The sequence below is a fragment of the Helicoverpa armigera genome, chromosome 2 (genome assembly GCF_030705265.1).
Source record: "Helicoverpa armigera isolate CAAS_96S chromosome 2, ASM3070526v1, whole genome shotgun sequence".
In the NCBI taxonomy this organism is placed as follows: domain Eukaryota; kingdom Metazoa; phylum Arthropoda; class Insecta; order Lepidoptera; family Noctuidae; genus Helicoverpa; species Helicoverpa armigera.
The window spans coordinates 1,227,891-1,252,064 of NC_087121.1; the positions used below are offsets into that span (position 1 = coordinate 1,227,891).

General features: G+C 36.0%; 2 protein-coding genes across 4 annotated transcripts in view; one reads left to right on the forward strand and one right to left on the reverse strand.

The window, feature by feature from the left end:
• The window catches only part of LOC110376522 (uncharacterized), a 35,592-nt gene extending 18,179 nt beyond the window's left edge, over positions 1–17,413 (forward strand). The window contains exons 2-6 of the mRNA XM_021335017.3: positions 4,860–5,032; positions 10,169–10,355; positions 11,720–11,859; positions 12,592–12,811; positions 14,209–17,413. Coding sequence (XP_021190692.2) covers positions 4,860–5,032; positions 10,169–10,355; positions 11,720–11,859; positions 12,592–12,811; positions 14,209–14,306 — 818 coding nt within the window. The 3' untranslated portion in view covers positions 14,307–17,413. The remainder of the gene's footprint in view (positions 1–4,859; positions 5,033–10,168; positions 10,356–11,719; positions 11,860–12,591; positions 12,812–14,208) is intronic.
• Positions 873–3,114, reverse strand: LOC126054919 (uncharacterized). Of its 3 annotated transcripts, XR_010277940.1 has the most exons (4): positions 3,022–3,036; positions 2,439–2,594; positions 1,938–2,331; positions 873–1,552 (listed from the first exon to the last, which is right to left on the reverse strand). XR_010277940.1 is itself a non-coding variant. In XM_064042449.1 (3 exons), exons 1-3 carry the CDS (start codon positions 3,097–3,099, stop codon positions 1,356–1,358), a joined length of 669 nt encoding a protein of 222 aa, XP_063898519.1. In that variant the 5' UTR covers positions 3,100–3,114; the 3' UTR covers positions 873–1,355. The 3 variants fall into 3 exon arrangements, 1 of the variants encoding a protein (XP_063898519.1); XR_010277939.1 differs by lacking the exon at positions 3,022–3,036 and having other exon boundaries at positions 2,439–2,972; XM_064042449.1 differs by lacking the exon at positions 2,439–2,594 and having other exon boundaries at positions 3,022–3,114.
• Positions 17,414–24,174: the final 6,761 nt, after the last annotated feature.

Consider the following 24,174-nt stretch of genomic DNA (forward strand, 5'->3'; position numbering starts at 1 on the left):
ATACGAGAAAAAATGCTACTGTAACTAGAACTTCTGTTAACAACCGTGACAGCAAGACTCGTTGTTGACTTTACAAAAACCGTTTTGTTATTATTTTTACCTATCGTTTTATTAAGGACAACTAGACGTTAAGTTTAACTGACCAACCAACATAGTACTCAATACAGTGCAAATAACGCGCCTGTTACAATACCAATGTAATTAGAACCATACGTCACTAATTTACATTACTAAATCGATCGTAAGGACTACTATGCGATCTTGTATACATAAACACTTTTTTTTTTTGGGTTTACTAAATATTTTGCTGTATCTACTAATCAATTTATGTAACATAACGACCTGAACTGTAATGATAACTATTCGTATTGCAATGCTAGCTTTATGTTTATTGTAACAAGTACAATACATATTGTAATGCTAGCATCCTAGGTATTGTTATAGCTATTATCTCGTATGTAGTACCTACTGGTTTAGATGAAACCTGCAATCTAGTGCACTTATAGTACCTACTAACGGGTCCTCACAGGCTTTTAGTAGACGAAAATCCAATTTTATTTGTCTATAAGTAAATAAAACTGTATTTTCTCCACTGAAAGCCTAAAGGGATCCGTTGTTGGTGCTGTCAGTCCACTGGATTGCAGGCGCTCCATCAAAACGCAGTTCATATATAGAGCCAGCAGTATGTGTGACGTAGTAAAACAATGCCTTTTCAATACATTATCTAAAGACTCCGACTATCTTGTATCATAAGTGTCATCAAGTGTTAGATTAGAATCATAGAATTTGAGATTATCGGCATTTTTACGACGTCCCACGCGCTACGGCTCTATATGTTTAGGATCCCTGGAATCAAAAATAAAAATATTACGTACAGAGAAAAATGACATTTATTTTAATATAATCATCACAATCATTGGTCCGTAGAAATTACACTTACACATTACGGCCCCTCACATCTGCATTGGTAGCATGATCGCGCGATAAAACATCCGTCCCTATCGCACTTACTAATAGTGCGATAGGGAGATGTTTTATCACTTTTCGCGCGATCATGCTACCCGTTCAGGCGTCTTTTCAGCGTCGACGTCCCTTATACTTATCATTTCTACATTCAACTTGTAAAGTATGGGGCCCTATTAGAGCCTGTTCACACTAGCGATTCTTTTCGGCGATGCGAGATCGCGGCGTGCACGCAACGAGCTCGCCGCGGGTCGTCGCGGTATCGCGGCGATTATTTTATCGCAATAATATCGCCGCGAGCAAACTTTATATGTGTGTGATATCGCAGCTTGCTCGCCGCGTGCTCGCGGCGATATTAATGCTAGTGTGAACAGGCTCTAATAGGGCCCTTCTTAAATCTTCAATAAGAAGCTCATGCCCGCGTGGCGTTTTAACACTGGATATTTATTAATGTATGCTCCGATGGTCATTTCTGAAGTCTCTATTTCCTTCAATCTATTTTTGGAAGTTTTTTGCCACTTCTCTATCACTAAATGCCAGGGTTCTGTACAGTTTTGGAGCCACTGGATATCTTCATCTGCACCACCATCTGGAAAGATACATGGACTCATAAAAAAATCATGAAATAAAGACTTCAAAATAATTTAATTTAGTAAAATAAGTTGCAAGTTATTAATGTAATTAACTAGTGTCATGCCAAATCATGGGATTAGGTTGTCAAGCGGACCCCAGGTTCAATTGAACCGTGTCAGAAAGGTGGGCCAAACGTTAGGAGGATGATGAAACTGCAAGTTATTAAAGTTGCTAGAAAGAGGCCAAGGAAAGGCAGTCAGACAAACAACACAGTTGTCCTTTTTTCCTTTTGAGGTTTGAATACAATTAATAACCTATTTGGGAGATGCTCTAATCCAACAGTGGGATCACATTTGGCTATTAAAAAAAATAAAAACCCAGGTAGATAACTTAAAACTTGCCTTCTTCGACGACTTCTGGCTCGTTGCTGTTATTGTTGATGTTGCTGCCATTTTTCTTTTTAATAACCTTAGCCTCCCTTAATTCGCGGCGCCTGTTTTGTAGACAGTCATATAATTTGCCTTTTGCACATCTTTTTATTTTAAGTTTAGTATCATTAATGTATGGAATAAAGTAAGTACTTATATTTTCCTTTTTGAATACTTCAGTTATTTCTTGTGCTTTTGTAAGAAGTAGAGAACTGTCTATTCTTTTATTTGGGTCTGATTGCATTAGGTCTTTTATTATTATATTGCAAACTTTTCTTCGCCCATTATTTGATAATTTGCCTTGTTCTGAATATAAATTTAGCAGGCCTTGTCCTTCATTCGATTTTAAGAGTAGATTTTTCAACGGCTGAAATACACAAAAATAAAATTAATTATTAAAATAATTGAGTAGGTTATTATGATATAATATTGTCTTCGGTTAGCGCGATAGTTAAACATAATTGTATAACTTACACAAGAAAGTCCCAACGCCTAAGGCATAATTTCTTCTAGGTTTAATCTGGTCTAGGGGAATCGAATACTTGGCTTGGGAACCTAGATTGTATAAAACAAGCCTATTGACTAGTTATCCTTTTCGCATGTTTTGAAGCTGAGCTGACTCTGGGTGTCCTGTGTGCCAAACCCATTAAGTTTAAGATGAGATGACTGTGTATCAACTAATTTTATCGCGTAAGTATATAATGAAATTCCATGAATAACTTTAAGACTTTTTGTTGTAAACTTATAAAGTCATTATATAGTTACACCACTTACTTGTTTAAATTGAATAATAGCTTATATAGAATATACTTGTATAAATTGAATATGAATACTACAACAATAAGAAGACCTACATCAGCCATTATGCGAATACAAGAACGCCAACACTCTTACTGCGTGGCCAAAAACAGCCGGAACAACAATCGATCAAATCGCTTATTTAAATAAAATAGAATACTTTAATGCGAACCAAGCGAACCATGGTAAATGTACAGTTGTTACAATAAAATTCATAGAACACATGGCATCCTGATACTAAGACAATGGTACAACTTACCTTGAAAAGTATGAATATATTGGGGTAAACCCACTGCTTTAATAACTGAGGGACGTCTTGGTCAATGTCATCATCCATCTCGTCACTGGTTTTGTAATAATAACCCAAAAGGCGAAAAACACTTCAAATTCAATCTGCAATACTGCGCTCGCTCGCTGGTCAAAACACAATGGCCGCCAAGCCGGACGCCGGCTCGGGTGCGGGTGGCGGTGGCGGGGCGGGATGCGAGCGCGCGAGTTTGTTTACAAAACACAGTTTTCGATAAACAGTACAAGATACTTTGCTATGAATACCACCTCGATTGTTATTGTAACATTATTATTTTATAATATTTTAAAACACACTAACAAATAGCACGGAGTAATACATGCATTGTACCGTTTACTGTTTCCGGTGCGGTTTTTACTATAATAGTCTTGTTAAGGCCTAACACTACATAAAGGGTAAACCAAACTAAACGATTTTTAAGTGACGCTACGAACGATATGTACTGCAAACAATAATGTAGTTGTAATAAAAATATTATTGTTTTGATTACAAACACACTCGTAGTCTACCAGTAACATTGTAAATCATTAACCGTAATTGGATCATTTAGTAATTGCGAATCTCTGTTTCTTATTACTTACAATACATTATATAAATATTAACAGAATTCTTGTTCATGATACATAAATTATTGATGTTTTTGTTCAATTATATTTTTTTGTAAGCTACATTAATCAAATAATATAATGAAACATACGATTAGTAGGAATGAGTAATTAGTCGTAAAGATAACAAGGGTCAAGTATTTCAAACTAGAAACTTTGTAACTTCATTTTACTATTCGATTCAGTACTTCTGTTTGTCACCAATTTCTCTGCGTGTGGTGTAAAGTTAGTTTGTTTTATAGCGAAAAGCGGTGAAATGTATACTGATTTATTGCTGTTTTAGATTCAGTGTCCTGTTTCATACATATATTACGCTCGAGAGCAATAAATCGTGGTCAGTTGGAAATATTGCACTCACCTACTTCTTTCGTTTCCCGTCAACTTCGTAATATACTATGGCAAAATGTATACCAGAGCGAAGATAGTAGCTCGTCCTCCCTGTTGATGGAAATTATTGTAATGCCCTTATAATTCCTTAACGTTTTCATGAAAAAAGTGCTACTCAAAGGCACTTCCTTGTTTTCATATCATTATATGAATAATTTAAAAGAAATTATGATTACTGTTCTCGAGGAAATAAGATTCTGTTTCATAATTTATTTAGTATCAAATGGAATTCTAGAACATTTTAATGGAATTAAACGTAGGAAAATAACAGGGCTTTAAAATTAACTGAATTAATAGGTATATTTTGACGCGCAGTTGTGATTTGACCTTTAAACGTCGAATAAACCTTAACTCTGTTTAGAAGCGCTAAGTTTGGTATATAACTTCTAAATACACATGGTGTCCTAGTACCTACTCTACTGTAGACACTGTGGTTATCGTGTTGAATAAACAAACAGTTTACAAATTAATATCAAATAGCACATCTGCGTTTATCTGTGATAGTAGAATAGTTGATAGGTTTATGTGAATTGTATGTAGTGCTTAAGAAGATTAACTATGTACTACTAGCTTGTTGCCCGTGGTTCCATCTGCGTCCAGTAGGAACTACCTCCTACATGTAAAGTATGTTTTCCTGTTTTTGGTTTCACGCTAGAACTATTAAATTCATGTTAATTTAAGTACACAAAATAGTCCACTGGACGCGGCTGAAATCACGGCTAGCACCTGTGTTAAAGATAAAGATAAGATGAAATCTCCAAAAGCACCTTTAATAAACATTCTCTCTCTTGTCCCCAGTGATAGCCACGGCACACAACATAACATTCCTGGAGGTCCCTCGATACGGCGACCCTCACCAAGAAGCGAACCTGATCTGCCACTACATGAACGACCATGATGACCCGGCCTTACACTCCGTCAAGTGGTACAGAGGCAACAATGAGATATTCCGCTTCACGCCAGGCCAACAGGTGGGTGTACAATACTTAATTAAGTACAAAAAGATAAGTGAAATGCTACTGCTTCTAAAAAAGGAAAGAACTTTTTGAATAATCGTAGTTGGGAGATTTTCATGGAACACTAAGAATACTCACACACTCAGACTTTCCTAGGCAAATATATTTTTTTAAAGAAAATCTTGATTCCAATCACATCACGGTGGTGGATCGTTTGATACCGGCTAAATACCTGATCTTTGTAATGTGCGTACTACCATTCATCTTCATACTGAATTATGAGCCCAAACAAACCATCGGCCGACTAAAAGGTTGCAGTCTTGCTTGTTTAGCTATAATTTCCTCGTGTGTCCCGGGCATTAGCGACTGACAAACACTGCCAACAGGTGGGTTGAGAAGTAAAAACGTTAATGATATAAAAAGAGAAAGAGGTTGCAAGTTATATTATGATCTGCGAAATGTGTGTGTTTCACCCGTGTCCGGACTAAAAAGTCGCCTACGTAAATATGTAAAAATTTGATGCATTGGAAAAATTGTTTTATGCAATTTATACAAGGTTCGTTGTATAAGCAGTAGAAGTGTGCCCTATGTCTTCAGAATTTTGACACCTAACTATTTAGCTGCCGAATTTATCTGTCAAGTTGTCTTGTCACCTTAGCGGCTTATGTCATTTAATGTAATTTATGTTTTCATTCTAATTTCAGTAGTATATCATATTTTACTCTGCACTTAACAATAAAAAAGCCGTCTTATTTCGCCACGAAGCCTAATGGCCACTTGAGTAACATTACATATAAAAGCTAGCCCAGATAGTGGTCGAATGAGTTTCTACAAAAATCCATTAGCGAAAGCATTATCATAATTAAATAACAATAAACAATGCGAAACATGGACCTTTGAAGTAGCTAAAAGTATATAAATAATAAACAAAAACCTTTTGGAAATTGCTGTAATGGGATAAAATGTCTACGAATTAAGCTTTTAAGTTGTAAAACAATGTTGCGCTGTTGTTTACGTTTTGGAAAAGGATTTTTTAATGTAAAGTACAGAAATTTTTGATTTATCAATCAATGTTTTATAGAGGTTTTTAAAACCTACCCAGTTTTTAGCCATGAGTTTCAGTGATAAAACAAATTTTCGATTTTTGTAGATTTTTTAAACATAGACATATTTTTACACTAGCTGTTGCCAGCGACTTCGTCTGCGTGGGCAATTTGGAATTTTCAAAATACTACTTATGCCGTAGCGTAGGTGTATTCTTTTACATAACAATATAATTAGGATTACCACATAGCAGCAGCACGGGTTGATCAATCAAGGTGGTGTCGACGATGTGTGACTATTTATCTAAACAAAAGAAGTAAAGTTTGTGACGTTGAGGAAATCTCTGGATCTAGTCAACCGATTTGGAAAATTATTACGTAATTCTCACATAAAACAAAGGTCTGACAAAGTTGTCATTTGTACATTTTCTGCAGCAGCTGCGACAAATCAGGAGCCAGAAAGTCTGTCAAACAGTTTTACTTACCACGGATAACGCGGTGTCTAGTTCACTGGGTTGAAGAGATCAGATAGGCACTCCAAGTAAGCATTGGTACTCAAAAAGATTCGGTTTGACTGGAAGCCAACACCCACACAATTGAGGAATAGCTGGGTGGATGATGACTGAGTCATCAGGCAAGCGCATAGGTTCACTACTTGTATTTCGGGGATTTTCTGTGCACTCACTCACTATGTTATGTTGGAATTCCACCGAAATGTTTGCATTAGTTCACGATCAGGTAAAGTATACGTCCGAGAGAGTAAGTCCAATTCGTGTGTTGGCACTTAAAGCCTGCAGTTCTTCCAAGATTTTCAAAATGTACGCTCGCAATTTGTCATTTCTTGGTGGAGCCAGCAGATCAGAAGAAACATAAGTGCTGTGTATACTGTGCGTCACTACTGCATAACGGTAAAATTTCGTCTTTATAAATAGCACAAACGTTCGCTCTCTTGCGGAGGACGTTTAAATACCATATTATGTGTCACACGTAGGTAAACAGGACAACAGTAAGTATATTATCATCGAACCGCTTTCAAAGATCTGATGAGCGAACAGACCAGAACTGACTTGATCGCCTCGAGAAAATCAGAGCTCTATGAAGCGATCATTCGCTTTGGTTCTTACTGTTATTGTGGTTTCTGAAAATGTATTCAATTAACCAACGATGAATATAATTCTTAGCCGGCCGACTTTTTTGACTTCTCGAAAATCATAACGTTGGTTTTTGTGCAGTGCACAAACGGAAATTCGATATATTACACATTCGATATTCACACTTCTACAGAATTGATATTAAAAGGTTTGACAACGGGCTATAGTAGCGTAGTTAAACTAACTGAAACAATTTTAGTGATCCTTCAATAAAGTTAGAGAAGCGGGTGTGCATGATGAACATTAAGAGTTGGTAAATACGTGATGAAGATGACCTAATTCATTACTATTCTAATGTTGTGTGTACCACAAAACTCAAGTTAAGGTTGTTCATGTACCACAAAACTCAAGTTAAGGTGGAGAAAAGGATTACCAAGCTCCCAAAGGCCTGGGCATTTGCAACACGTTGCATGGCATCCTGGAAAGTTACGTAATTCTCAGCCATCAGTTTGAGCAGCGTGAGGGAGTGTCAGGCTTTGGCCCTAGTGGGCCTCACAGGGGTTTGCTGAATCTCCTTGAGGGGCGCGTGAAATAACGGGTCTCCCAGAAGCCGGAAAGTCGATGACCCACTCAAAACTAATCGCTCACGCCTACGGTGGCCGGGAGTCGTCTCTCGACATCCGGCTTTCGTGGTGTCTTACCGCAGTGGCTGGGATGAGAGTTGGGAATTTTCAGTCGCTCCGCCGCCTCATTCTTTGTCATCCCATTTCTTCTTGCTCCAGATCATGGTTTAAACCGGGGCCGGGTGCGATAGGTCGCACAGTCCGCACAGTGGTGACACCCGGACGCCACCTCCATGAGATCAGAGTTGGGAATGTATGTTTGCAAAAACTAATAGAACATTTAGCGAAAACACGTTTGATAGTAATTCTGTCTTTGTAACTGAATAATATAAATGATATAAACGGAGCTTTATAAAAGGTGTTTTTTTAGACTCAGTCCGTGGGTCTGACTGTGACTGTTCGTAATTGTAAACGGTGTATTTGTGATATAATTCTTAGCTCGATGATTTGTGATCAGAAGTTGAAAGCAAGTATGTCTCCAGCCTGCGACGCGTAATTTGTACGTTTTCAGAACGAACGAACTCTTGTCTTCTGTTGACATCTTGTTGACGTATTGTGACAGGTAGTTATTCCCATTGATGTTAATTTTAGAAGTGACACAATGTTTTCGGTCGTATTTTGCCTACATTCTTCATTACTCAAAAAGTACCTATATTAATAAGGACCTTCTATTTATATGTAAGTGAATTCAAAATAATGTAATATATTAAAACCAGGAACTTATTTTTAAGGAAGTTTGAATATTAATTACAATGTTTTTTTTTATAATAATAAAATCTTAGACTCGCAATGCACTTTCAGTGTGATGCATGTTTGTTATTGGATGAAATGAATGGATATTCATGTTTATGAGAGGTATAGCTTATATTATGTCAGAACAACATATGTAGACTTTTTGAGAATGCCGCTTCCCATGGGAACTACTGCCCGCACCAGGATAAGATATACCCTATGTTACTCGCAGATAATGTAGCTTTCTAATGGTGAAAGAATTATAAAAATGTCTCTGATGATGCGCTGATATTTCTTGTAGTGTTTTTATAGTAGCGAAATATACACGTTGTCATATAATTTTTTCTTGAAAGTAAGAACATACCATGACAAAGTGAAGTCTGTTTTCATTGATATTTTACCTACTACCAGTTTTATGGCACATCTGTTTCTGCATGATTTTCTTCATCTATAATTTTAGGATATCATTTCTTTAAATTCAGTTTTTTGCTCAAGTTACTTATGAAAGCGTTATTTTCTATGTAAAGATTGATAATAGGCCGATAAACTTACAAAGTTCAACATTCAAATATGTGTCATCATTCCACCCGCTGTTGCAGAAACGTTAACAGAAATTATCGTTCATTGCTCATCCCCCGTAGGTGATAGCGTGATAATATATATCCTATATGTTGAACCGGCCCCCAGGTAATATTCATGCAAAATTTGATTTAAATCTATGCAGTACTTTTCGAGTTCAGTGAGACCAAACATACAGACAAACAGACAAACAGACAAACAGACAAAAATTCTAAAAACTATATATTTGGGTTCAGAATCGATAATAGATCACCCCCCAAGTATTCTTTTAAAAAAATATTCAATGTACAGTTTTGACTTTCCTATCATTTTATTATATGTATAGATAAACATCGTATTTAGGACACAACAGTTATTGAATACTCCAATCTTGTTCTGAACATAAAATCTATGTACTAGCAATGTTTTAACGTTTTTCGTATGAAACGTTATTTACATATTTTAGCGGGATTAGAGCAGAAATGGGTTGTTGCGGTTTGCAAAATAAATAACACTGGATAAAATGGGAACGTTCGTTGGTTTTTTGTATTTTCCAGGTCCCGCAAATACAATGATTTTGTCAACATATTTACATTTTAACGATTCTATTGTTTTTTGTACGAAGCTTTTATATGCGTGAAACTCTAATCTTTTATCAGATAAAATATTATCTCGGAACGCGTTGTGTCTAATTTTCTATTCAGCGGTAATGGAAAATATGGTTTAAGTGTTTCCAAGAGGATGATTGAATATTCGAAAAGGAGGAGGCTTTTGTATTTTAAATGAAACAGTAGCTATTCATCTTTATTGCGTTGTTTAGGTGTCGTGAAAATGTATGTATTTTTTTTGCTTTTAGTGGGCTTAGGAACTTGTTATATCATCATATCTCGAGCCTTTTTCCAGCAATGCTGTTTTGTCTTTGTCCAAAATATACTTCACAACTATTTCAACTTTAAGCCGATTTGATCACACGATTCCATAACGTGTGTCTAAAGCTCATTTAAAAAAAATGCTGCAAATTAAAATGACCCATATCTCCAAAACCATAAAGTCGAATTTCGAACACATCATCAACAGCCATACTAACCACCTACTTTCTTACAGCCACCGACGAGGACATTCAACTCGACAGCCGGGGGCGTGTCCAAAGGCAGCTGCAACCTGAACAGCTGTGCCATCAGCGTGGTGCTGCCAAGAAACTATAACACGAAGCTTTCCTTCACCTGTGAGGTGTCCACTGAAGGGCCAAGGTTCGCAGTCGTTAAGCAGACGAAGAATTTAACTGTGGCTGGTAAGTGTTAGGTGGTTCATGTACTAGGGCCACAGAATATTTGAAGAAGTTACCTAAATGTAAGAAGCTATCCTTCACGTGTGAGGTCTCCAATGAAGGCCCAAGGTTCGCTGTCGTTGAGGAGACGAAGAATTTAACTGTGGCTGGTAAGTGTTAGATGGTTCATGTACTAGCGTTGCAGATGATTTGAAGAGGTTACCTTAACTATAATAGGAAGCTGTCCTTCACCTGTGAGGCGTCCACTGAAGGGCCAAGGTTCGCAGTCGTTAAGCAGACGAAGAATTTAACTGTGGCTGGTAAGTGTTAGGTGGTTCATGTACTAAGGCTACAGTCCATTTGAAGAGTATATTGTCGAATCTTTCCATTGCTCTGATGATGGCTGTTATGTGGGAGAATCGAATTTTGGACTATCTGTATTTTTTGTAAAATGTTAAATGTATTCTACGTATAAGCTGTATTACTGCCAATTTTCATCAAAATACATCGAATAGCTAATATTAGTGGAATTCATATCACTCGATTTCGATTTACAACTAATACAAGACAGATTTATAGAGTTTACATCATATCTTATAAGTTACAAGAAGTAACAAAAATATATTTAAAAAAATGACGTGTTAATGCAAAGCAATATAATCCTAGACTAAAAGAGTTGTGTGAAAAAGTTGAACAATCACAGCTTATCAAGTAAGCGAGCAACTAACTTGACTTGCTAATAGACCACTAATGGTTATCACTTCCTTTTACTGTAAGAATATGAATTTTAAATTGAAATCAAGTGGCTGGAACGACTTTTTTCTTGCATCTTTAGTACCTAGTAGTTGATGGCACTGGTGGGATGTTAATGATTTATCTCACCTAAATGTGTCCTCAGAAGATTTGCTGTGAAATACAGAGAGATAGCATAGCATTATTTACATATTATTACAGCGTCTACACTAGCGGAGTTTTCGCTTGGTTTTTCCGAGCGGATCGTACGCACGATACCTGTACGTAATATTGACAAAATAATATGTCAAGTAAAGCCACGCAACAAATGTTATGTCACTCTGAATGTGTTGCGAGTATAAGAACCTAGCGGAAAATCCGACGGTGTGAAAGCGTTGTCAAGGTTTACGAAACCTAGAGATATATATACAACATGACAACATTTTCCTATCTGAATTTCATACCTCTGAACCAGTAGCTCATAATGCTTTTTTTTTGTGAATGGCATCTCGCAGTTCAGCCTAAGAGGCTGTTGACTGGCTGGAGGCTGTTGACCGGTCAAATCCCTGTGGATGCCTAGAGTTTAAGGCCTCCAGCCAGGGGCATCATAATGCCTAACAACTAACAACTATTTATACTCGTTTCTTCTTACACAGTGACGTTAAAAGAAGACCCAGTAATCACGGGCATCCCGGGTACAGTGCAGCTCGGTGAGGATGTGCTGCTGAACTGCACCACGCAGCCGGCAATGCCGCCCGCTAATATTGTGTGGTACATCGATGGACGACCTGATAGAGTGAGTATATAGTAATTTTAGTAGTGCATAGTGATTTTGATGTAGTTGGAGATTGAATTTTGGTTCCCAAAAGAAATCAGCCACTTGTGTAGACTTGGGTCAATTTCTATTCACAACAACGTGTGCGTCATCATCCTCCGAGCCTTTTCCCAAGTATGTTGAGGTCGGCTTCCAGTCTAACCGGATTCAGCTGAGTACCAGTGTTTTACAAGGAGCGACTGCCTATCTGACCTCCTCAACCCAGTTACCCGGGCAACCATATACTCTTTGGTTTGAATGGTGTCAGACTTACTGGCTTCTGACTAACGTAACGACTGTCTAGGATGTTCAATGGCAGCCGTGTCCGTTATACCTATTAATTGCATATTTGTAACTATTTTGCCTACTTATCGGTGTGGGTCAAGATCCGAAAATGCTAAAGTTAGTATTTTGAACTAAACGCAATATTCAGCTTCTTCGTAATTCAGAAGCTTTTATGTTGAATCGTTCAATAGTGGCTCAGATACACCGATTTGTGAATGGTTGATAGCAAAAAATTCACCCCGTTTAGGTACCTACTCGTGTATCATTTATGAAAAACTGTACTTATATTTCACCTACCCTTTTATTAACGGGTCGGATGAGCAATTTCATTCATGTACGCACGTGTAAAAGCTTACTAACAATTAATAAAATTAAACTTATTCGTCACGTGAAGTCATTCTTCGTTTAATTATTTTCCATTGTCCACAGACGGAGCTAGGCCTCCTAAACAACACGCAAGTTTCCTCTGCCAATGACTTCGGCCTCCGGTCGAGTTGGCGGTCCCTTCGGCTAAGGGTGGCCACATCCAGGGGCTTCATGGCCTTACGCTGTGAAGCCACTCAGCCCACGTGGCCTCCGTACACGAGGGCCACTAATGCGACCCTGGTAGTTGCGAGGTCGCCACATTTGTCTATGTTTACAGCTGCTGGTGAGTTATGATAGCCTAGTGTATTTTGCATATTACTAATTAATCTGGCTCAGTTCAGTTCAGTTATAGTTACTGAACTAGTTAGTAACTAGACAAAGTATAAAAAGGAGACTCGTCAAGGATAGAAAACTGCCCTTTCAGTGAAAAGAAAGCAAGCTATTTATAATTCTCAATGTATTCGTCTGTAAGGTACTGCAGCCGTTTCTTTGATTAGTCGTGGAATAGAACAATTTGATGAAAACAGCACAGCTTTCGCGACAACTAGCTTACATCAAAAGACTAATTAGCATGCCATGCTACCCTGGTAGACGTAATGAAGACAAGACGACGGATGACTTGCATACCGTTCCACGATTCTGGTGAAAACCGCTTAATTCTCTTAAGGGTTATTTGTCTAATTTCGTAAAGGGATGATAGCGATAACTTTAGAGTCTGCGCGAGTTTTAGTGAAGGTTTCAAACTATTCGGGAACTCGCGAGAAATTCGAGCTCAACTTTATCTACTTATCCTATACATTTTGCTCATAACAGACAGGCAGGTATGTAACCTAGTTGAATATGTTTGGAATATTTCATAAACGCTCTAAAAATATCGACATCAAAGGCATTTTAATTTGGCTACATGGAAAATTTTTGCTTTTAAATTATGAGCAAAGATAGTTCGTGAAAAGATAGTATTTATTTAAGAATTCTGTATTTACTACATTAAAATAGATAAAAAAGGTTTTCTCATAACATATGACTCCACTTACAATACACGCGCTGCTTTCAACTTTACATATTCAACATCAGAACAGTCCAATTTTTGATTTTGCCTGAAATTGGACATTGACAAAAGGCCGAGCCACGAGCCATGAGCAATTTCTTGCTCAACTGGCTAGCCACTGAAGTAGCGGCAATTACGAGTTAACATGGACGCACACGACTCTCAAATAAACCGTCCACTTCGATAACAAATCTATTATTGGTCGAATGGTTTTCTCTGTTATCAAAGAAAAGTTAATAGCCCGAATGCTCACGGCTGGGCGGACGAAGAATACTATGGAGCGGTGTATGCTATATTAATGTTAGCCCGCTATTTCTACTTGCTTGAATATGAAAGTAAACTGGCGTTCGATGCATTTCAAAAGGCTGCATTGTCCTGGGGTGAAAGAGATGGTGGTAGTGGCTTGTATAGTTTCGTCTCTGTTGCACGTTGAAACAATGGTGCAGGTTGCATGGGCGATCTAATATGAACATAGGTGATTGCGTTGGATAAATAGGTACAGTTAACTGTTAATTAAAACGATTATAATTTATGACAAAAGCTTACCTATAGGTTCATCATGAGAAAATGCCTTGGGCCCAACGCGATTTTTTTGTTAATAACATGTATTTTACCATTATTGTTTGTTGCAGGTTCAAGCTCAACCATATTGGAAGCAACAGTACTGATAGTCGCGATGTGCATCTCAGTACATATATTTTCTAATTACAGTGCCTTGAGTGAAGTCTAATCGATGCTGTAGGTGTCAGCTTAAGTATCGAGCGATTAGTATAGTTAGATATCAATTGTATCACTTGCCATGTTTACACGGAAAACAGAAGAAGAGGTAAAAATAAGGAACGAGAGCGATTTGAAATCGAGAAGGATTTATTGCTCAAGCTTTGACGAGTGTGCAACCATTTCAAAAGACGATCTCATTATTGTCTGAGCTAGTTCTCTCTAACGTTTTCCAACACCACTCTCCTAGATTCCACTGTTCGCCTAGTACCACTTCACAAATACGCTAAGCGACGTAAAAAGCACAATTATTTGCAAAACTGAATGAGATGATCGTTAGTGTAAAATTACCATAATAATACACTATCCATCCAAGTACTGCATCTACATAGATAATGACAGCAGTTAGTGATTTGTGGAAAACGGAAAACAGTATTTTTCTTCTACCTTTGCTCGGATTCTTCTCTTGTAAATATTAAAAATGTTTCAAGTAAAAATAAAAAGCATCCCCATCTGCAAGGAAAAATAAGTAACCGTTAAATTATACGCTTTATCATTCACATTCAACATCAAAGAATTTTACTCTCAAAGAATAAATAAATTCTCGAATTATAAATATTTATACCCATACATGTTCTGTACTATGCAGAGCATCAAAGAGTCTCCGTATCAATTGTATCGTCGTAAATACATAACACGAACAATCGTAGGAACATTCAGTGATCTTTTATTTCCGTTCACCATTCAATATTTATGAATTCCTGGTACATACAATCAAATGTGAGTCTCTTTTCGCGTGTAAACATTGTATGCGTAGCTCTGTGTTCTTCGTTTGTGGAAAATGCAACGCGAAATGTTCTTGTTTGGATAGTTAGGGAATGTGTATTGTTTCATTATTCTATTTCACCAGGTAAAGTTTACTTACATGATTTGAATTTCTAATTCGTATTCATGTCCAATGGGAGAACCGGAGAACAACGTATAAGCGATGAATTATTGGTGGTTATTATCTGTTCTGCAGCTCGCTAAATCACCAAAAATAACATCTATTTGGATCCTGGCCAAGGTTCAATAATAATTAGATAACACGTGAATACTATTTGTATCGAAAGTAATTAAAATTCGGTTAATTGAAACAAATATAAATTAAAATGACACTAATTTATGAATGCAATTTTGACTTTAACTGCAGTTTCAACTAAAACACCAATTTAAAATCAACTACACAGTGCATACGTAACCAGGGCAGCAGAACCGATGTGGAGTAAAAACAACACAATTTGAAATTATGTTAATATTTGAGTTTGCATCGTCCGCAGTGTCTGTAACAGGCTTTGCAATGGTGCTGGGGTATTCGCGCCTCAAGCCTTTGTCAGGTCCCATAAGCTTTTATACAGCACTTTGACCGTGCCTCTACTGTTTTACTCGCAATAACGCGCTGTTTTCTGTTATCACATTTATTTTTGATGTGATGTGAGTTTTCATGGCGGGTAGGTATGGAAGTTTCCAAGTAAAAGTGGCGATTCCAGTTGGAAGTTTGTTTTTGTTTGTTACCCAACAAAGTATGGCGCTGTATTTTAGATAGGAGTAAATGTGAAAATAATGCTCAGTAAATTATAGATAGGGTCGAAGTTTTATTAATGTTTTATGTAAGTATTTATCAACGATAGAACACAGCTACGTGAAAAGTGATAATTGTAATAAATAATGTCGTAAAAAAAACAAAATATTATTATAAAAATCAATTATTCTATAAATAGCAAGCACTGAATTTCGATGTTTTATGTCACGAGAAAAAATAAAAATTTGTAATATTTACATATGTTGGAGGGGCTGATGCGAATACGATTAAGTTAATGTAATGTACAGAGTAAGGCCGGGCCGCGTCGTGTTGACAGTTAAGCGTTAAACTTTAGTTTAACTTAGCCGTTAAGTTGCGGTATAGTTTTAAAGTTAACCCACTTCATAGTTGATGTACTGTGAAAGTTTTCAAGTTATGCCACATACAGATATGCGCAAAAAAAGTTCGGTTTGACGTAACGACAGCAAATAAAATTAGAAAAAAATAGTGTCCTGTCTTAGGTTATTCTCTTTATTGTATATTGCTGTAATTTGGCTGTCGTATATACTATTAAGTAAATGGGATGAAACGAAAAATGTCTACGATATATTTTCTTGTATTCGGCACTGTAGGAGAAAGAGTGGAAAGGAATTTAGATAAAACTAGACACCAAATAATGGTTTAGTATCTTTGTCAAAATATGTGAGGAAAGTTTGTAAAAATGGTTTTAATCTTCTAAATATATAAAACTCAAAGGTGACTGACTGACTGACTGACTGACTGACATAGTGATCTATCAACGCTCAGCTGAAACCACTGGACGGATCGGGCTGAAATTTGGCATGCAGGTAGATGTTATGACGTAGGCATCCGCTAAGAAAGGATTTTGATCAATTCTACCCCCAAGGGGATAAAATAGGGGATGAAAGTTTGTATGAAACTTTGTCAATTTTAAACCGATCGGACTGAGACTTTGCATGCATAAAGCTACTATGGCGTAGGCAACCCTTAAGAAAGGATTTTGATAAATTCCATCCCTAAGGGGATAAAATAGGGGATGAAAGTTTGTATACATCTTCTTAGATTTTATGAAGAAGTCCTGATGACGAATCAGAATTTTATGATGACGTTCGCTTAAATACGATTTTGATTAATTCAACCCCCATTCAACCCCCACGGGTGATAAAATAATGGAACGAACAAAATAATGTTTAGTTCTAAATGTTGAGAAGTTCTGCATAATAATACTTCTTAACGCGAGCGAAGCCGCGGGCAAAAGCTAGTTTCTGTATAATTTTCATTTTATAAGTTTTACATGGCTTTTATAGTTGTGAATTTGATGCTTCTTTACTCTTCGAAGTTCCTTCGTCAAGGTGAATTTAAAATTCCATTTTTGCTTAAATCCGCCATCTTGGTTAACTGTCAACGCGACGACGTCAAATTGTTGTTAGAATACATGTTAAAGAAATTTTTTGTACGTTGTTTAGTTTTATGCAACGAATTTATTATTTTTTTGTATTTTCATATTGCTTTTGTTGGATTATTGTGTCATTTATTTAGAAGAAATGTACTGTCCTATAACCTATATTGTTTCTGAGTGAAAGTGTTCTTTGTAAATTATGTTCTCCTGGTAATGGGTGCAAGATCCCACTTGTCACAGAGACTAATTAAAGGGTTTCAAATTCCTATTTTGAATATTTCAAATTACTTTTTAATGATGATAACAAAAAGCCATATGAATAGAAAAACATCAATGTAGTCGCGGGCTGCGCTTTTCCAACAAAGATCGTATTTCAATGAGCTACGGCAGTCGGTAGGCAACAACATAACTGCGTTCAAATTGCGAACAAAAGTTTGTTTACACGGGACGGGACGTTGCGTCAACGAGAATGTTATTCTCGTCCAATTCAAACCAAACAGAACGTATGAAAGCGTGTACTAGGACGAAAATGTCATGAAAAAGTCAAAATGTCAAATGAATTTTATTGAAAACTGAGTTTTTTATACGTTACGTCATCCCACGAAAATGGAACTAAATGCCCGCTCGGTGGTTACGTATTTTACAGCAATATCACCATTTTGTATCTACCCATGTACCAGGAGAGCAGTTCACTAAGAAGGTTAAAATACAAATATTATTCCTCTTCTATATTTTTTCATGTCCTAACGTTCCTATAACTCTTCTATTGTATATACTTATATAGCAATGTATTACTTTGGTGCCAAACTTAGGTACCTATTTGTTAATAGCGAATCACTCAAATTCTAGACTTTGCATTTAAAAATGTTTCTTACAGCTGAATGGATGTCTGACGCGGGGTAAAAAGTTGCTTTTATGATTATTTAATGTGGCTTTCAGAAGATGAACAATCTATTTAAGTAGTTATTTTATGAAAGGAATAAAAATGTAATGAGATCTTACGCATAAAATATTTTCGCTGTCCTCATTTCTCTTAAAAAAATCTAACAGAATAACTAAAATACCAAAAACGTTACAGTTTAAAAATACCGCAAACAAAATCTATTCTTCTTTTGTTTCGTAAAAAATCTAATTCCAGTATTTTACAACACACGTTTGCGAAAACGCAGATTCGCGCGTAAAACTGTAGTGACGTCATCAAAATTCATGAATCCGTACCATCCGTACAATCCCGTACGTAATGTGATTTAAAAACGACTGACGGGGCGCGGCACGGCAGCTCGTGACGTCACTACGTGTAACATTTGAACACATTCCATGTACTGCTGTATTCCTGGTACACATACTCGTTAATACCAGGTGTTAGGTTTGGTTTTAAGAACAAAATAAATACTCTTTCGGTAATCTGAGATTCTCAGAAGATGTAAATAAAACTACTTACCTAAGATTTTCCTTTCGATTGAAATACAAGAAAACATTCCAAACACTTAATATTCCAAGAATTCCTTATCGTCAAAAGTCTTAGGTAGGTATACAGTTATTGTTTTCTTCACGAAAATCTCTTTCCCAAATCCTATCCTCGAATCGATTTACGATAAAAAATACGCAGACAAATGTTTTCAACACGTTCACAGAATTTCTCAGATCGAACAATCTAGAAGCTATATATTCTAGAATTTTCTAAAGACGTCGCATAAGGGTGCTAATGAAGGCATAAATTTGATTTCTATCGCCGAATTCGCACGTTCGAGCGTTCTTAACAAGGTCGGGATACAATGGTGTCAAATGATGGTGAAGTGTCGGCACATTGTCTACAAAATTCACTTCTTTGGGTTCGATCTTAAGAAAAACTGGCTCGAGAGAAGTTTTATTGGCTATCGGAGACAAAAGTGAGGAAAAATTTGTAGTCGAGGTACTGACAGCAAAAGTTTGTACGGATAGAAAGATATACATTGTGTTCACAATGTTTATGCGACATGATGTATGAATTAATTATTAAGGTATTAAAAGAAAATGAATCTTATGACTATTCCCAAGGATAATCCAAATAAATAAAAAACAAAAGGGTGACCATGTCCTTGCAGAAATAAAAGTTTCAGCCACTAGGGTGACCACATCGCTGCAAAGGCGAAAGACCTCACAATAACATTATAATATTTACTTCTCAATATTCCTTTGAAATTATAATGCATAGTTTAAGATCCCGACATACATTTCTACTTCCATTGTTACGACGGAAAGAATTGTATTTTTCTTCAGAGAATGACGGAATATTTTGTACTGGCAATGTTATAAAAACAAAGTGAACTATAAAATGTAGTAGTTTCAAAGTTTATTCAGTGAGTTTTCTTTGCTAATAACATCGTGATATTACATTGTCTCCGAGAAATGTAAAGAAGGAACATTTCAGCTGTTTCAAACATTTTAATGCAAGAATTCTTCTGTCACTTGTCATGCCAAATTATAAATAAAATTAAAGTTATTATTGTGTAAATTGTATATAAAATTAAGACAGCTAGGTAGTTAAAAATGTCTAAATTTAATAAATCTATAAAAAAATCTATTGACGACTCTTTTTGTGACTTGTTTTAAGTAATTGGGAGATGTTTCCAGTGTGTTCATAATTAATAATTAGGCTCTGTTTAATGTTTTTAATTATACTTACGAAATAGCTGTTCTCGCCATATAAAATCACAGTTGTATATTGTTAATTGTATGAATATGTGTGTGTATGTCAAACCCTATGTTTTCTACTAGGAATATTTTTTTACATCTAAAAATAAAAAAAATGTTCATTAACTCTCCCAATTTATTTAAAATAAAATAAACATTATAATTGTAAAATTTGATTTCCACGTGACTTGTATTTTCAGTTTATTAGTGATCGTCCACTTTGTATAAATATTGGTCAATTTTGAACACTATCAAAATATTCTGTGATACATTCGTTTGTTAGTTTAATATTGCATTATATAAATATTATGTAACGTAATATATTGTCATTGGGTGTCACGTTCTTAATGGCGATAAATAAATGTATTTAATGAATTACACGCATTTTTATTTCAAAACTTAACATAAACTACCAATTTGGTTCAATATTGCGGTACTGTTACATTAATAATTAATTTAATTAATGGAAACCTAATCCCTATTTAGTTTCATATTTAATTATCTACAGAATCGAATGCGCAAATTAACACATAGCTTAAAAATTGGTTAATGTTACAAGCCGAAATTAATGATGCAATATTGTATTTTGATTGCAAAGCGGATAATTAAAATAACTAGTAGTTTTATGGCAATCTGTTTTGCTAGGTAGACGGTATATAAAACAAACCTTTTTTCCACAACACATTAGTGAGAAATGTGAGGCTTCGTCGAAATATGGCGAATTCAAACAATACAACGTGAAACGAACAAATTGCAAAACAATTGCAAACACAATTTATCCACGGCATCTCCGAGCACAAACAACATTTATTCTTCCTCATTTTACAGGTAACTAAAAGTATATTTTTACACAAACAGCATCGTGCAATTTTTATTCCATTCATACAAACATTTTGAACGGTACAATAACACGGAATCGCAAACCAACCGCGCATTAGAAGAAAAGAGGACGCTAGCAACGATTTACGGGTCGCGAACTCCGAATACAGCGGTTTTTATCGCAGAACTACGTCGCTTCATGCTCCCCTGGTATATTTTTTCTATAACACATATATACAGAATAGAATTTAGATTGTGCAAAGAACTTTAACGAGTGGGACTCGTCCCATTGTCTCCTCGTTCTTATGTCGGCCTGGTATGTTAAATACGTGAAAGACAAAACATGAGTCTCTTTTCTCGAAATTAAAACAAAGGAATAACTAAAAAAGGTAAACAAACATACGGAGTTCCCATTTTGATGCGAATATGAAGACCGAAAAATAATAAAGCAGTTTTGCTGAGCTTTTATGACAAAGCTAAAATTATTCTTGAAATCTGAATATATTTGAAGTAAAATTCACTTCTTCTTACTCCTATGTATGAAAAACTTTGATGAAAATTATTCATCAAGCTTTCGCGTAAATTAGTTTCTAGTTATTAATAGCTTTGTCTCTTGCTTCAGTATTGAGAAGCAGCAAGATACTTGTCTACTTGTGTACTCGTTACATTATTAATGTCAATTTAACATTCATCAACTTTCGTTATTAATGTTAATTATGTAAATATAGAATTTCTGTACAGTTTTTAGATATACAAACATAATGACATCCAAACAACCCACGCTCGCTCAGTCAACTGCCAAAATGATATTTAATTACATTCTATTTATGATAGGGTGGAATCCTGGAATAAAATTGTTCTAGATATTTTCAACAATAGGAACATTCTGTATACTTGTTTCCATTTTATGAACATCAATGTTTGCCTTTTATTACTTTCTCTTGATATTGAATTTCCACCGCATGTCAGCCACACGTGTTTATTTCTCGGTTTATGTAAACACGTTGCGAGTAATTAATTCCCGCTCAACGTGAATCGTGATTATGCGCTTACCACCGCAGTTACTGCTCTCCTGGTCTTCTAACTCACTAACTTCGGAATTTATTAATGGTGCTGTAAGTGAAGTAAGTAATATGTACTCCATCAAATCTGTTGTGACAATATATGCATGAAAGGTTTTGAGTATAAAAAATTGAGAAAGAAAATTAAGCCTTGATAAAAATGATAGATGGTTGAAAAATATGGCTGTAATGGGATTATCCTAATGTGCATGCATCATAGAGGATTACTAGAAGACACATAAATTATTATAGTATTCATAAGGTCACCCCTACCGCATAATTTCTAAACTGAGTTTTATCATAAAATATTCTACAATCAATTCAAAAAGACCAAAGAAACGATGGATGGATTGTGTGAAAGTAGATATGGTAAGAAAGAATGTTACTTGTGAGATGACGGCAGATAGAAGAGTATGGAAGAAGAAAACATGCTGCGCCGACCCCAAATAAGGTTGGGATGAGGGCAGGAGGATGATGATTCTACACTCAATATAATCATATGAAGGTCATAGAGGCTGAAAGAACACACGTTATGTCCTTCCCTGGTCCACCACTATCAGCCGACAGATTGGCTACTAATCGATTATCCCTATTCCCGTAACAATAACCGAGCCGGGCCATAATTGCCGTAACCGTCAAACACATTATCGATCCCTAATATGTTATTACTCGGAACGTTTTTCGATGCCCTCTGATATCTTGTTATAATCCCTCCGGCGTCTTTTATCTCTCCGATTGAGAAGGAATAGGAAAGGAATGGATAATATTATAAGCCAAACTGCCTGGGGATTGGAATAAACATGTTCATTCATAGATAGTGGCAATGAGACGACTGAATGTTTGTACGAAATGAAGATACAATTTTGTCTTTTATGCTGTAAGGTTCCAATAGAGGAGCTTCCGATTAAGTAGCAGTCACATGCTTCGCTCGATTGAAGGTTAAGCAACCCTTGGCGCGGACGGTCCATGGGTGAAGATCTAATTTTGCAACTAGCTTGACTTGATTGGTAGGTCCCAGCTGTCATTTTAACATCTTTTCAAGTCATCACGGGTGATCAGAAGCCAAAAAATCTGACCAAAAGTGTTGAAAAATTGGGTTTTGCAGGTAAGTGGGTTGAGGAAGTCAAATAAGCATTTGCTCCATGTAAAGCACTGGTAATAAACTACATCCAGTTAGACTGGGAGTCACATCGACTCTAAGATTTACATCCACTTTATTTTTATAAGTTTGATGTGGGTGTGGTATCTTATCAATAAATTGATTTTCTTTTTACGATACAATTTTAGCACACCATTTTCATCTAAGAATAGCTATAAATAACCAAAAACATTATGACATAAACATTCCTAATTATAGCTCGCATGCCAACCCACGTCAGTTCTAACATCCATATATTATGAAGTAACAACATAATAGAATTTGTGGCGTTTTTGTTAACGTTGTCGGCAGATACAAAAGCGATACGTAGTCGAAATTTCGAGAACATTATATCGAAATCGGTATACTTACCTTCGGGCTTCAAACTCGAATTAACAATGAGAAGGGTCCCTTTGATATTCGCTTAGGAAAATTTCTAAATGCAACAGCTGAAATATGGCTATACTTTGTAATAGAACTTATTGGGAATTTTATTGCTATTTTATTTTTTACCGGGTTTCGAATGGATGAAGTTTTCGATCTGGCCGAATTCGGGTTATCAATTTGCAAAAATGATTAAAATTGGTTGTTCGGGTTACATAAAATATGTGCCTTTTTGATATTGTATAAATATATTTCATGGTATTTTATGAATGAACAATGCAATTTTTATAAAGATTTCCAATGAAAAATTGACAAAACCGATATTTTAAGAAATGCTAAAATGAAACATCAATCGACTACTACCAAAAAGGTTATAAAATGGCAAATATTTGAACTTTTGTTACAAGGAAACTAATAATACTTCCTTCCATATATGAACTGCTCTGAGCTTTCAACATGAAAGGATATTTAAGATGAAAATCTTATCCATACATCGGTTGAATTGGGTTCTACGTAATAAAATACCGGAGTGTGCGATGTTCCGCATACATTTTTAAATTTATTGCTAACCAACCTGACTACCTTTATAATGCAACATGTTGGTCACAATTCTGGATGTCTTGGAAGATGTTGGAGCGATATCGCTTCGTTTTAGAAGAGACCCTTAAAGTCTCTGATACCCTAGTACTTTGTTAATTGCATCGTTGATTTGCTCAGAATACTCAAACAAAACCTGTGAGTTTGTTTTAAAATAGCCAAAGTTTATAAAGATGAAATTCCATAGCAAAAAATGCGGTACTCTAAGGTTATTCATATTTTTACCTG

What these genes read in the sequence shown, in the direction of transcription:
- LOC126054919 (XM_064042449.1), bottom strand. Translation starts at nt 3,099, where the DNA reads ATGGATGATGACATTGACCAAGACGTCCCTCAGTTATTAAAGCAGTGG. An exon ending in ATATATTCATACTTTTCAAG is followed by an intron (nt 2,332 to 3,021) that starts GTAAGTTGTACC and finishes TGTGTATTTCAG; the next exon opens with CCGTTGAAAAATCTACTCTT. An exon ending in GCCAGAAGTCGTCGAAGAAG is followed by an intron (nt 1,553 to 1,937) that starts GCAAGTTTTAAG and finishes GTATCTTTCCAG; the next exon opens with ATGGTGGTGCAGATGAAGAT.